The 14,213-nt window shown below is 44.4% G+C and overlaps 2 protein-coding genes across 2 annotated transcripts in view; both read right to left on the bottom strand.

Annotated features, from left to right (window-relative positions):
* Positions 1-1,059, bottom strand: part of LOC307090911 (kin of IRRE-like protein 1) — a 40,610-nt gene extending 39,551 nt beyond the window's left edge. Inside the window, exon 1 of the mRNA XM_079757718.1 lies at positions 868-1,059. Coding sequence (XP_079613844.1) covers positions 868-934 — 67 coding nt within the window. The 5' untranslated portion in view covers positions 935-1,059. The remainder of the gene's footprint in view (positions 1-867) is intronic.
* A 4,396-nt stretch (positions 1,060-5,455) lies between these two features.
* il13ra1 (interleukin 13 receptor, alpha 1) lies at positions 5,456-13,782 on the bottom strand. The gene is made up of 10 exons (XM_079758212.1): positions 13,634-13,782; positions 12,854-12,975; positions 10,738-10,870; positions 10,296-10,395; positions 9,727-9,980; positions 8,174-8,307; positions 7,538-7,661; positions 7,177-7,276; positions 6,984-7,062; positions 5,456-6,277 (listed from the first exon to the last, which is right to left on the bottom strand). Exons 1-10 carry the CDS (start codon positions 13,695-13,697, stop codon positions 6,182-6,184), a joined length of 1,206 nt encoding a protein of 401 aa, XP_079614338.1. The 5' UTR covers positions 13,698-13,782; the 3' UTR covers positions 5,456-6,181.
* Between the last annotated feature and the right edge of the window lie 431 nt (positions 13,783-14,213).

Below are 14,213 nucleotides of genomic sequence, written 5' to 3'. Positions count from 1 at the left end.
CAGATGAAGGGGGAGAGTTGAAGAAAGAAAATCATGAGGGACAGAGGGATATTAAGAGGCAGAAACAAAGAGAGCGAGAGAGAAATAGCGACTAAGTTAAGACAATGAATGGCTGCCCGTTCCCCCACTAGTATCACTACAGCATGGTAGCCTGGCTGTTTTTAAAACGAGGAGTCCTTCATATGCTGGGAGGGGAGGTTGGTGGGGATTGTTGGGGGGGGGGGGGGGGGTCTTGCATATAGAACCGCGGTTGGTCAGTGGCTGTCATTCCCATCACGTCCTCGCGCTCCCCCTCGTCTGAATAAAGCCTCTATAGGTTGTGATACGCAAAGGTCATTCATTTCGACACTCGCGCGCACACATGTCGTAGTGCTCCCCGCGTACACGCGGAGACACAGCGCCCTGGTAAAATAGGCTGTAGGACACGGGGCGCGCGGTGATCCATTACTGCGGGGCATAATGACATGTGAACCGCGAACATACGCTCACACATGCACTTGAGGTGATCCATGGCTGCGGTCGAGATGACAATACCACCCCAACCCCAACTGACACGCACGCACAAACACACACACATGCACACACACACACACAAACCAAAAGAGCATGTTCCTCGCACATCACGCGCGCGCACGTGCATTCTCCCGTACACACACGCACGCGCACACTTCTGAGCTGAAATGTCAAGGTGGGGTTCTTCTGATGGATTCATGAACACACACACACACACACACACACACACACACACACACACACACACACACACACGCACACAATGTAAATAAGAATAAGGCGCCATCAGTTTGGACGGACCTGCCGGCGCGTGTGAGAGTGACACATCCTACAAAAACGCTTTGGGGGTCTTACCGGTCTGAGAAGTCACCGCCAAACTAAGCAGCAGCAGCAGCAGCAGCAGCGGCGGCGGGCTCTGCATGGTTCAGCCGACCAGGGTCTCCGCTAGCTCCAGCCTCCGTGCGGACAGCATCCAAGCACCCCGCGGTGGTTGTAGTCGCTTGGCCGGTCGGTCGGTCGCTCACGGTAACGGTTGTAACAATATTCCTCGCACCGTCGTCGTTTCACGTCCCCCCCCCCCCCGCCCCCCGCCACCCCACCCACTTCACGGTATCTCCAGTGGTGGATGTGGTGGTGGTGATGGTGATGGTCTGCTGTCGGAGACCTTCGGCGGCAACGCTCTATGTCTTGGGGTTTGAATCCATTTTGTTCACCGCTGGCTCGTCTCTCCGTCGCGGCTCTTTTCTTCTTCTGCTGACCGCTCTCGCGTGCACAGTTCCTGGGTTCGTTTTCTCATTAGCGGCGCATTCCTCTCTCCCTCTCTATCCCTCTCTCTCTCTCCCTCTCTGTCTCGCGCTGTCCCTCTCTACTCTTTCTCTCTCTCTTTCGCTCGCTCTCATGACGTCAGCAGCACCGCTGCTCGGCCCACTTTCCTCTCGCCGCGCGAGAGGGGCTCAGTCGAGCAATAAAAGGCCAGTGGGCCTAATGTTAAGAACAAAAACAACAACAAAACTACAGCGTGTTGATTTCAGAGGTTGCTGTGTGTGTGCATGCTTGATGATGTCCGCCTCGAATTGAAATGTAAAGCTCTTTGTTGTTTAAAGCATTTTATACATTTTATTTTAAAAAAATCGACCTAGGCATGATATGTGAATAAAGAATAAACATCAAAGAATTAATATTTTTTCCGTTATCTTCTTCCTAATGACGTATGTTGTCATCCAGCCGACAGTATTTTCGCCTGTAGCTCAGGCGCGATTCATCCTCCGGTTCGGTCAACACGAAGGCGGTGAGACGTTGTGTAAGGGCGTCCTCTGGTGGTCGATATGCTCTACTGCTGCACTACACATTCTGTGTTGTGGCGCCCTCTGATGGCCAATATGCTATACTGCTGCACCACACGTTTAATGTCCTCCCCAATAGGGACGAGGACACGCTTCACGGAATTTAGATGTAGCGCCGTCACATTTGCCCTCCATCCATCCATCCATCAATCGTTTCATACGAACTATCGTATTTTTTATTGTTAAGAGGAAATAATAAATATAACCTACCAATCATCTAACCGTTTGGGTCAAGGCAATATTGATGCACAAGGTAGCCTACTTTAAATGTGTAGGCTATATATAGTATATATAGTGTTCTTGGTGTATGTGTGGTCACTAACATTAAATATAATGTGTTTTATTTAATGTTATAATAACATTAAATGAAACACAAATAGCCTGTATAACTTCTGTCAATGTGCTATTTTGTACAATCCAGTGCCACATGAGACATTTGTAATTTGTAGTATGATATAACCAACATTGAAAATAGTATTGCTAACACATGTATCTCATCCATTTGCAGGTATTTAAAGGCTACACATTATGCTACATGCAAATATAGCAGGCAAACATCACTTCAAAAAAATGGGACCTCCAATGTATATTTGCATGCATTCCTCCTGTGTGTTGTGATTAACTTCCGAAAATGACGAAGCCATCCTCGTCTTTATACAATTTCGTACATGCTAAAAAATATCCACACAGCTGCACAATGACATACAGAGTGACCCATCTCTGCCGGGACTCGAACCCGGAGCCTCTGGATTAGAAGTCCAGCGCGCTATTCCATTGCGCCACAGAGACTGCGCCAGATAAAAATGGATGGGAACGACCTAGATTGTTATATCACCGCTAGGCTCCCCCCTTCTGTATCCCCTCAGCATCAGGACCACTCTCAGCCGACATTTTGGTTAAATTCCAGGAACGACCGCCAGATGGCGCGGTTGGACCGTCGGTGACCCTCGGTGCACTCGGTCGACGGTTTGAGCTGCATATGAGAGCGAGGGAGAGCCGCATAATTTGCTCATGGAAAGTAATATATTTCTGTCGTATATTGATTTGAAAAACAGATGTTTTGAATTGAATGTCTTGTCACTTACTGAAATAAGTGTTTTTATTTGTTTTATTAACAGAAACATTTACGCGCAGACATTTGGGACCGAGTAAACTACCCCACCGGGCATTTTTGCCCAACCTGTCCCTCCATACAAGGTAATAATACAGTGATTTCACTTGCTGTAACCCTACTTTGGGTAATTAGCGAAAGTTTGAATGCTTTTCAGAGCAATAATAACATCTCTTGAAAGTTGAGGCGTCTATAGTAGCCTATTGGCTCTACAGTATTAACCAGTGTGTTGCCTTTCACGCATAAATCTGAATGGATGTTTTGAAAGAGCTCTTATTTTGAAGGGCAGTTTTCACCCTAATGTTCCCGGGTCATAGGTTCGTTTTGGTTTAGTAGTCTGAGGAGGCTAAACGAATTTGCATAGCTATATTTCTGTGTTCATCCGCATGATTGTATCACTGTAAACGTCACAGAGGCAACGTCGTAAATTGATAATTTCATAATTACATTTATAAGTTAATGTTAGAAAGTACTATTTACATGAAAAATGCATGCAATATATTTGTGGTTAAAAACGTTTTATTTACATTTATTTACATGTGGAAAGCACCTGTTACAGAGCTTAATGGTAATTTTCATATTTGTCTTGTTACAGTTTTCACTCTGACCTTGTACAATGAGAAAAAGAGCCACAGTAAAGAGCAACTAAAGCTTACTACGACTCACGTCTTCATTTATAAGGAAGAGTTTAGCTAGTTGTATAGCTGCAGTTGCTACACCGCAGTGAGGACAACACAACCAGTGTTGGGAAAGTTCACTTTCTACGTGAACTAGTTCAAAGTTCAGTTCACAAATTTTAAAATGAACTAGTTAAATTAAACGTTCATAATTCAAAATGTTGAACTAAGTTCACAGTTCCAAAAAATGAACTAGTTCATAGTTCTTTTTTTCAATATGTTGCTGTGAGCTATTCGTTTTTTCTGATATTTTGAACATTGAGCCCCCTTTGTGGTTTGTCTAGGATGAAATAGAGTGGTTGAATCAAGTATCGTAAAGAAATACAGCTTCTATCGTGTTTTATTGCACATTTAGAGCATTTTGTGAATCCTATTGATTTCTGTTGGAAGACTCATTACTCGTTGGCCGGAAACGGCATGGGGGGGGGGGGGTGTTCAGTTTGGTTGTAGCCTTTTCGCTCGGTTCTAGCCCTACTGATGAGACGGAGAACCGAGCGAAAAGACTACAACCAAACGTGAACAGCCCCCATTTCCGTTTCCGCCAACAAGCAATGATTCTATGAGGTATTGTAGTCCACTGAGCTATGAGCCTACGAGAGCTAACGTTATGGATTGTACATATTTATAATTCGAAATTCGTCTCAGCCTTTATACTACAGATATTCTAGGGTCTATAGCATATAACCGCGTTGTCTGATTACAATTTAATTCATTTTCCACAATTTAACAGCTCTCGTTTTGAAGAATAATCACCGCGCCATTCGTTTCAATGGGAATCGCGCCGGTCTCTGCTTTCAAAATAAAGTGTACATATTTATAATTTGAAATTCGTCCCAGCCTTTATACGACAGATACTATAGGGTCTAAAGCATATAACCGCGTTTTCTGATTACAGTTTAATGTAACAGTAAGCTGGCAACACCGCAACTGCAAATTAACCACGCGGAGATTACCATGGCAACCGGTCAAACAACACGGCGATCTGCGCGCGCATCCGTAGTGTTGATAAACAAATAACCCCCATATTGAACGAAGTTAAACCGAGTGAGGGTGCCGTTCACAGACACCAGAATGAACGAGTTCACAGTAACGTTCATCAGACAGTTATACAGTACGTTCAGTTCACGTTCGCCCAAAATATGAACGAGTTCATGAACTGTTCAGGCACAACACTGGTGTTAACAATGTGTACATAAAAGCTAGGGTATGCAATGAGCGCACAGGCAGTCTGCGCCCAGGCTGGTAAACAGGCAGGTATGACATCCAATCATTTACTTCGGGCCGAAAACAATTATTGCAATAGCAATAGACCTCTGAAGAATAAGTCCGCCTCCGACGCTCCTGGTTCTGTCGGTCAAATGTCTATGGGAAATAACATGGTGTTTTTGAATGATCGTACATAGCAAACTCTGTAGGTGGCGAAGAAGTAAAAGCTGCTCACGTTTTGAACTACACACTTTTTCCATCTAGATTCCACTTGGGTTTTGGATTGTCGGTGCCGTTAAGGTAGCATTTATAATCGGTTACTACCTTAACGGCACCGACAATAGAAAACCCAAGTGGAATCTAGATGGAAAAAGTGTGTAGTTCAAAACGTAGGCAGCTTTTACTTCTTCGCCACCTAGAGTTTGTTATGTACGATCATTCAAAAACCCCATGTTATTTCCCATTGACATTCGACCGATGGAACCAGGAGCCAAAAAAAGTGCTTTTCTTACTCACGCAGCACCAAATGTCATGCACAGCGGACACAAATTAACAAGTTTACACCTAAGAGATATTAAGAGAGTGCATGCACTCATCTCAGAGAAGTTCCCAACCGCTGCTTTGAATTTTGTTCCCCTTTTTATTATATAAGCAAGGCAAGGCAACTTTATTTATATAGCACTTTTCGTACGAAAGGCAGACTCAAAGTGCTTCACATATAAACATTGTCATACAATAAAATTAAATAAAAATTAATTAATAGAAAATAAAACATATGCAAAAAATTAGTAAAATAGATTAGAAAGATAGAATAATGGCAAAGTTAAAAAATAATTTTAGGAAGTGAAAGTAAAAAAGTACAATGAATTTAAGATTTAGCAGAAAGCTAAAGCAAACATAAAAGTCTTCTGTCTTGTTTTAAAAGTGGTCAGAGTTGGGGCAAGTCTTAAATCCTCAGGGAGTTTATCCCAGTTATTTGTTGCATAGTAGCTAAATCCTGCTTTCCCATGTTTCGTGTTTACTCTGGGGATAATTAACAGAATGTTCTCAGAAGATCTTAGAAGGCTTATGTAGTGGCATCATATAAGTTAAATATTTTGGCCCTCAACCATTTAGGGATTTATAGGTTAGCAACGTGATTTTAAAATCAATTCTCTGACCAACAGGAAGCCAATGTAACGATTTAAGAATTGGTGTAATGTGTTCAAATTTGTTGGTCTTTGTTAGAACTCTAGCAGCAGCATTCTGAACAATCTAAAGTATATAGCTCTAAACATAGCTGCTTCGGGGCAGACTCTGCCTTTGTCACAGACAACTTTGCGCTTTGTCCGTCATGACGACTTGTCTGATCTGGATTCAGGCTTGATGTCAAACCTGACGTTTTGTGGCTCCTCTTCCGGTGCAGGAACATAAATCGCCTTGTGAATCTGGTAAGCACCAAATATAATTCAGAAATAAACAATAAATACAGACATAAATAACCAAGCTGGGTTGAACTCATAATTTCAATACATTTTTAAAGTAAGATATTTGTTGCTTATATATATGTACATTTCCAAGTAATTGAAATGTATTGGATATAAGCCTGTTCGATATAGGGTGAGAGCTAGAGAAGGCATTTTGGCAAAACGTTTTGGCAGACATTTTGGCAAAACACGAATGCTTCTAAAAGTAAATAACGACCCTAACTTTCATAGGGAATTACAGAAATATAGACATGATGTTAAATGTATGAAAAAAAAATCCACTTCCACTTAAAACAACGACCAACATTACATCAACGCGTTTAACCAATCTATTGAGCACCGTTATTCCATCATGTACACCCCCCACACCGGTCGTCTCCCCTGATCTCTGCGTGGGTTTTGCGCAAGGCTCTTGAGCCATCAGCACTTCTGTTATCTGCCTGTTGCACAATTACACATCCTCCCCCTACACTGTCCACCAACGCTATTCCGCCTCTACGTCCACATTAGGCCAGACTCTCACTCACTATCTGCATTGCTCCTGCGGATAGCAGGAAGCCATACAGAGTTGCCCCTAAACACACGATGTGTCTAAGGGAGGTTCTCGGTCACCGGTGGTGACGGTCAGCCTCTCAGCTGAGCACATTCCCCAACAGACCAGTCTTACCTTATCATTGTTGTTCTTCAGCATGTCCGGGAGGAAGTCCTGAGGCGCTGGAACCTGTGGGAAGATGCTCTCGTTGTGCCTGAAAGGAACGGAGGCCGATAGTGAAATGTTTCTTTGCAAAAATGTGAAACGTCAGATTTAATGACTATTCTAAAAGGGAGATGTATACACTCCCACAGTTGATTTGACATACCTCCTGAAACAGACAAAGGCCACCACTACGATAACAACCACCGCCCCTGGAATGAGGGTGCAGGCCAAGATCAGCGCCGTGTGAGGGTTTGTGTTTTTACCTGCGCACGCAATTCATTAACACAATGAAAACGTCAATACCAATTTACAATCACAATCTTTGCACAAAAAGACAGAGTAGATCGCAGCAACATCTGTCTTGCAATTTTTAAATGACCACAGACTGTTAAGATCCTAATATTTATCATAACATAAACAGGCATTGTGGTGACTGAACCTCTTGAATAGTTATGCTATATATAGAGACATCTTGGAAGATGTATTTAGTATGATCAGATGGAGGAGGGACGGGTTAGCCGTACCGTACACTCTGTATGGCCCTGGGAGGCTCTCTTCATGCCCTTCGCGGCGCTTGGCCTTCATGGTGATGTTAAAGGCACAGTGATCCAACGTCAGAACTGTGTGGTTGATTTCAGGAGACATAATCTGGGAGGGAACGGAAAGTTTAAACAGTTAGCGTGTTGTCTCTGGGCCACCTAGTGGTGGATTGGCTCCAAGCTAGCTGAGTGGGGCAACTGAATGCAGAATATGCTTTCAAATGCCCCACTCAGCTAGCTTGGAACCAATATGGACACTAGGTTTTGGGTTTCAAACCACTATGGCCTCTAGGATATGGGTTTCAAACCAGTACGGACACTAGATGAATGAAGCGGCTACACCCCGAGCATCGAAGAACAACGCAAGATGGAATGCCAACAAAGGCAAGGCCCAGGAAGGCAATAGTGATATGGGAGGTCCACAGAGCCACAGAGCCACCAACATAACCCAGCTCCGCCGGATAGGACGCTAACAATGGTGGGGCCAACAAAGGTGAAGATAACAATGGTGGGGCCAACAAAGGTGAAGATAACAATGGTGATGCTAACAATGGCCCCCACACACACCTCATTTTAATTTAATAATTCAAATTGTTAATTCAAACTGGGTGAAGGAGTCACCTTGTTCTCTCTCTTCCCACACTTTGTGTAATCCAGAATGTATTCCCAGGCATGTGGTAGGTCTACGGGCGTCCAATTTATGGTGAGTTTGTGGTTGTCCTCTTTCCCGGTCCAGGTCAGGGCAGGAGGTTGCACTGCAGGAAAGAGGGGGGGGGGGGGGGGGGGGGGGGAAGAGAGAGAGAGACTGTTATGACGGATATGAGAGAGCACCAACGGATGACTCCATGCCTTTGGCAGGGTTGGTCTCATGCAACCAAATTTGCACGCACACACGCACACACACACACATGCACACACAGACACACACTTTAGCCAAGTATGCGCACAACTGTTCTATGCAGACCCAACAGATGACTGGAGGCAACCACCTATCCACAAAGTGTCAGGGATAGCTTGTACATCGACCCAATAGTGGTCCTTTTCCACACACGTGCTGCACTCGGTCTGACTCGGCCGGGCACACCAGCCCGGGGGTTTTACGTGTCCAGTACGATCGGGCTACACCTGTCTCCAGTCGATGAGACATTAACACGCACACACTTATAAGTGCTTAAGTTTAAGAGGGACCTACACAATTACATCCTCCATGATGAGTCCAGTTTGACGTTCAACCGGCCGGTTCCCCCGTTTTTGCTTACCTATCTCAAGAATTGATTGAGAGACAATTTATGTCTTGTTTGCTCGTCAGACAATGTTCCACACAAAAACCGAACCGGTAGACATCTTGTTGTCGATGTGAAAAAGCAGTGTTTCCCCCAACACTGTATGGTTAAGGCGGCCGCCTTAACAACAATAGGGCCCCGCCTTGACAACCAATGTATAAAAATATATATAGATATTATGCATTAACAAAGTACAAAACTCTCGTAGGGAAAAAAAACATACTTCCATTAAGTACAAAAAATAAAGATAAATAATGCATCGTAATACTGTTCAAAACAATAGTCGATCCATAAAGCTTTTTGAATGGAATTGAAACGGCAGCATCAGTTTGTTGTATATTTCATTGCGATTACCAAAATACCCCCAAAAGAAACACTGTCACATTTTTTCTAGACACAGTAGTAGACACACTGTTGCAAATAATAATGACATAATGAGGAAGCAAAACAATTTTTTGTGTGTCTGTGAATGTGTGTGTGTCTTTATCCGTGTGCGTCTTAGGTGGGCAGTATTTAACGACAGACTACTAAACCTCCACTAGTGCTTGGCGATTAATCAAATGTTGATCCCGATTTAGATTTTAGCGTCAAACGATCATAAAATTAACATAGTCTAGTTTACAGAATCTTTTTTATGTTTTATAGAAAGGGCAGCACAGCTGAATACCTATCTGTATATTATTTTAGATTGGATTCTTTCTGACCATTTTGTGTATTTTTTTATGGCGAAATTCTCAGTTACAAAGTTTTTTTTGGGAGAGACATACTTAATAAATACAACATGTTTTCAAACTCAAAAATAATCGTTTGAATAATCGTGATTTCAATATTGACCAAAATAATCGTGATTGTGATTTTCCCCATAATCGAGCAGCCCTAACCTCCACCCACTGTGTTCTGTTGGCGTTGTCTCAAAGGTGTTCCTGGCCAGGGTGCCGTCGACGGTGCTGTTGAACAGGAACCAGACATTGAGGCAGAAGAAGCCATACTCTGTGTAGCTTCCACAACGCAGGTCGTGGCGCAGGGCGCAGCCCGTCCTGCTGCCGTTGGCGTCGGTTTGGTACGCGGGACACTCCACTAGGTCAAAGGTCGTGGTACAGTTTTCCTTGGGTATGAAGGCTTGGGACCCAGACGTATCCACCACCCTGGGAGAAAACATTCATATTCAATCATTTCAGCTTTTAGTTTTGAATCTTGCTGAGAAGAAAACATGGCCGTCAGTCCAAAAACATCAACAAAGGGGCATCATGTTATGGGGAATGGCTATAAACAGTATAAGTGTACAGTTATACAGTGATACAGTATGTATAAGTATACAGTGATACAGTATGTGTATCCATACGGGGTAAGCCTCAACTAACGCCCTTAACTAGGATGGATTCACTTCTGACCCCGCCCCCCATCCACCAGCTTTTCCAGCCGCTGGCATAAACAGGAAGTGGAGTAGTGAAACACCGTACCAGTAGTACAAGTGGATGTCCGCTACTTGCGGGGCAGGCCGCCAGGTGCAGTTAAGTGAGGTTCTGGAGTGAAGAGCGCACTTGAAGTCCTTGACTAGCTCTGTCATGTGAAAACACACACACACACACACACACACTATTATTTTCTATTGTGTTCTATTCTATCATATTCAGCTTCACTCTGTTCTGTTGCATATATCCATGCATACCTATATCCAGTACACACCAGCAAAGGTAGCCCCAAAAACCAAAACACACACACACACACACACACACACACACACACACACACACACACACACACACACACACACACTAGCATCACCAAAATAGCTCTTTTGCCCTGGAGGCTAATACAGCTGTGAGTAGTGCACGTGGTTGATGGCATCGCCGCGTGGTTGCGATTCATTACGGTTCATCCACGGGGGAGACATGAGGCTACCTGGGAAAGTCAGGTTCGGGAACACTTGCGCACTCGTCAGCCCCGCACAACGGGCAGACAGATTCAACTTCAGCAGCCCCCCCTGCATGGCAACGTAACTGTACCTCACGGTGTCACTCAGGAACCTGCTGTCCTGACGGAAATAAAACAGAATAGTGAAGAATAGAACGGATTACAATGGAACTGAGTAGGAAAATACATTGTGTGTGTGTGTGTGTATATGTGTGTGTGTGTTGTGTGTGTGTGTGTGTGTGTGTGTGTGTGTGTGTGTGTGTGTGTGTGTGTGTGTGTGTGTGTTAAAGGTCCCATGGCATGCTATTTTATGGATGTTTTAATATAGATATTAGTAGGCCCCAAACACAGTATTTGAAGACGTTCCCGAAATTCAGCCGTGGTACAGAATTAAAGCCACTACGAACCAGTCGCACATTGAGCTTTCCACAAATGCGCCGTTTCGGTGTCTGCAGCTTTAATGCACTCTGGTTCTTCCACGTCCACATCAATCTGAAGTAGACTGAACCACGACATGGAGGGGAAAGGGATTGTTGCCCGCTGTTGTTGAGCACAATTGTCTCCCGCCGGAGCGTCGCTGCCGAGGGACCACCGCCTCGGCAGCGGTCAGCGCTTAGGCACCACCGCCTCCTGCAGCGGTGAGGAGGTGGTCCCTCGGCAGCTGGAAGCGGGGCTCAAGCGGGAGATATTTGCGGGCAACCATCCCTTTCTCCTCCATGTCGTGGTTCATGTACTTCAGGGAGTCAAAGCCAAAGTTCCTTTCCCCAATTCATTCTCAACCATGGCTGAGATAACCCCCATTACGAGTCTCGTTGTGGAAATACCAGAGATGAGAGTCCGACGTGTTATGCGCCATAACACCAACAGCAGAACGGTTATCCAAATAACAAGGAAGTGTACAACCCTTGCGTTACAGTCCTGGAGCTCTATATCTAAATAATATCATATAATACATAGATATCTATATTATAATACATATTATCACGGCCAAAGGCTGTTTGCGCCTCCAGACGACATTATGAACCACAAACGACTTTGTCGGGTTCTCCGACGTCTCTGGTTCTTCCACTTCCACATCAAGAGATAACCCCAACTATAGGCTCGTTGTAGAAATACAAGAGACCTCAAAGAACCGACGTGTTATGCACCATAACACCAACAGCAAACACTTGCGATACAGTGTGTGTAATCACACACACACAAACACATGTGTCGTCGCACGTTCGTGTCTCATTGGCGGGCCAAATTCTCTGGGCGGGCAAGGCAGAGAAAGGGGTGGAGCTTAGATCCTTTACGACGACATATGGGACCACATTTCAAATCAGCGTGCTTGAGCCTCCGTTTTTTCAAAGGCGAGCAGAACACCTAGTGCTCGTTTTACACCGAACACAAGTTTTAGCCACTGGGGGACCATAGGCAGGCTAAGGGAACTCATATTTCTGTTAGAAAACCTCATAAAGTGAGATTTGCATGCAATGGGACCTTTAAATAGCGCCTGAGATTTGCATGCAATGGGACCTTTAAATAGCGCCTGGGAAAATGCAGGAAGGATGTGTTTTCTGTGGATGGGACACACTTTGCATGAAAACCTGTTTTGATGTTATGCAAAGTGTATAGGCCAGAGAAAAAAACAACTGCTACGCCTGCCCCCTGCCTAAAGCATTAAAAAAACTAACTTTGGAAGGAACTTTAACTTTAAATGAGCTGGAATCTATAACTATCCAGTAGTTACACAACTATCCAAATAGTTACACACACTATTTGTATGTGATATGATACAGTATGGTTCTTGTCACTTCAGTTGCAGCGATTGACTTGGCAGTAACCATTCACTGTTGGTTTTAGGGTTTTGATCTAAACATGATTGTCTAACCTTCAAGAGATGCCGAACACATCATTTGTATTGAGATCGCTCGTCTTAATAACCATCTGGTACCAGAAACATGAACCCCCATCACTCATCACCTACGTTATGTGGAAGTCCCTACTGTGTATAGGATTCACTGTTATGTGTAGGCTACTCCCAAGGGCCATAGCTTCACTTCCACATTGTACCGCTGTCCCTCTGCCCCTAAATCTACCCCCACGTATATCCCTCACTCACTTCATTCATTTCAGCCACTATATAATCGCAGGAGTAATTCTCCACAGGGGGGGTCCAGGACAGCTTATAACAGAAGTCCGTCACCCAGGACAGGTTCACGTTGGCTGGCGGTGGGAGCTGGCCTGTGGAGGGAAAGGAAAGGGTTGAACCTGACAGCCCCACTGAGAGGATGGCGCATCAACAAGGTTGACAGCCTCTGAAAAAATTTTAACAAACTAAAAAGTGCTTCTAAAATAAATGTCAGACCCTGGCTTTAATGGAATTGATCAATTTGATTGTCCAACTACCAGAGCAAAAAGACGAAAAAGAGACAGAGATATAGGTCAATCATCCTTTGAAAGATATAATAAATATGAGACACAGAGAGACACACAGAGAGACACAGAGACAGACACACAGGGGGACACACAGAGAGACAGAGACACAGAGACAGAGAGACACAGAGACAGACACACAGAGGGACACACAGAGAGACAGACACAGAGAGAGACACACAGAGAGACGTGAGGATTGTTTATCAACGAGTGGTGCTTGGGGCGGGATTAGAGGTCTTCAGATGAAGGGCCATGTCTTCCCCACGGAGGGTCCTTCCCCAGTCCCACCAGAGGATGTAGGAGCGTGCATCATGATGGCCAGGGACAGAAAAATGTCCTCCTTGACACGTTGACCACCCACCCCGAGCGACTCTGATCGCGTCCCGACAGTCACACGACACAAATCACATTAATTAAAAAATACAGTTTAATCACGCCTGCGAATAAGTTCGGTAGCGTTTCTTACCCATTTGACATTGAGCTAAGGGAGTAATCCATAATAACGCGAACATTTTTAAAAGGGTGATCATCTCCGTAGGCTTTGTGGTGTCCTGTCAGGGTTTTGGTATATTCCGTTTACCGTCGGTCCAGAAAACTCGAATCCCATTCACACAAAGCACTGTTCGGACTGTGACGGGAACGTGAGGAGGAAGCGTGTGGAGGAGGGCGGAGTTGGGGAGGGCATTACTGTAAAGCTGCTCTCACACCGCCGCGCGGCAAATCGCTATGGGGTCAGAACAGTCTCATTAATAATGAATGCACTGAGAAGGATTCACAAATGTATTTTGTGATTTATATATAAATTACTCTCTTCTCACAAATACATTTCAATGCACACAGACATGGATATCGGTATGTATAAATGTAAAATAAATACATGAACAAAGATAAGTTTCACAAACACATTTCTGATCCATAAAAAAATGTGTCTTGTTTTAACTTAGGCCTATTTCACAGGCCTCCTGCCCGAAATGACATGCCCAAAATGAATACAGTTGTCACGCCGCGTCCTGCTACGCGGTCCAATACCTCCATCTAGTGACTAT

Source organism: Pollachius pollachius, assembly GCF_949987615.1.
Source record: "Pollachius pollachius genome assembly, chromosome: 20".
Lineage (NCBI taxonomy): Eukaryota > Metazoa > Chordata > Actinopteri > Gadiformes > Gadidae > Pollachius > Pollachius pollachius.
The sequence above is the reverse complement of the archived record's forward strand: the minus strand, read 5'-3'. Positions and strand labels throughout refer to the sequence as shown.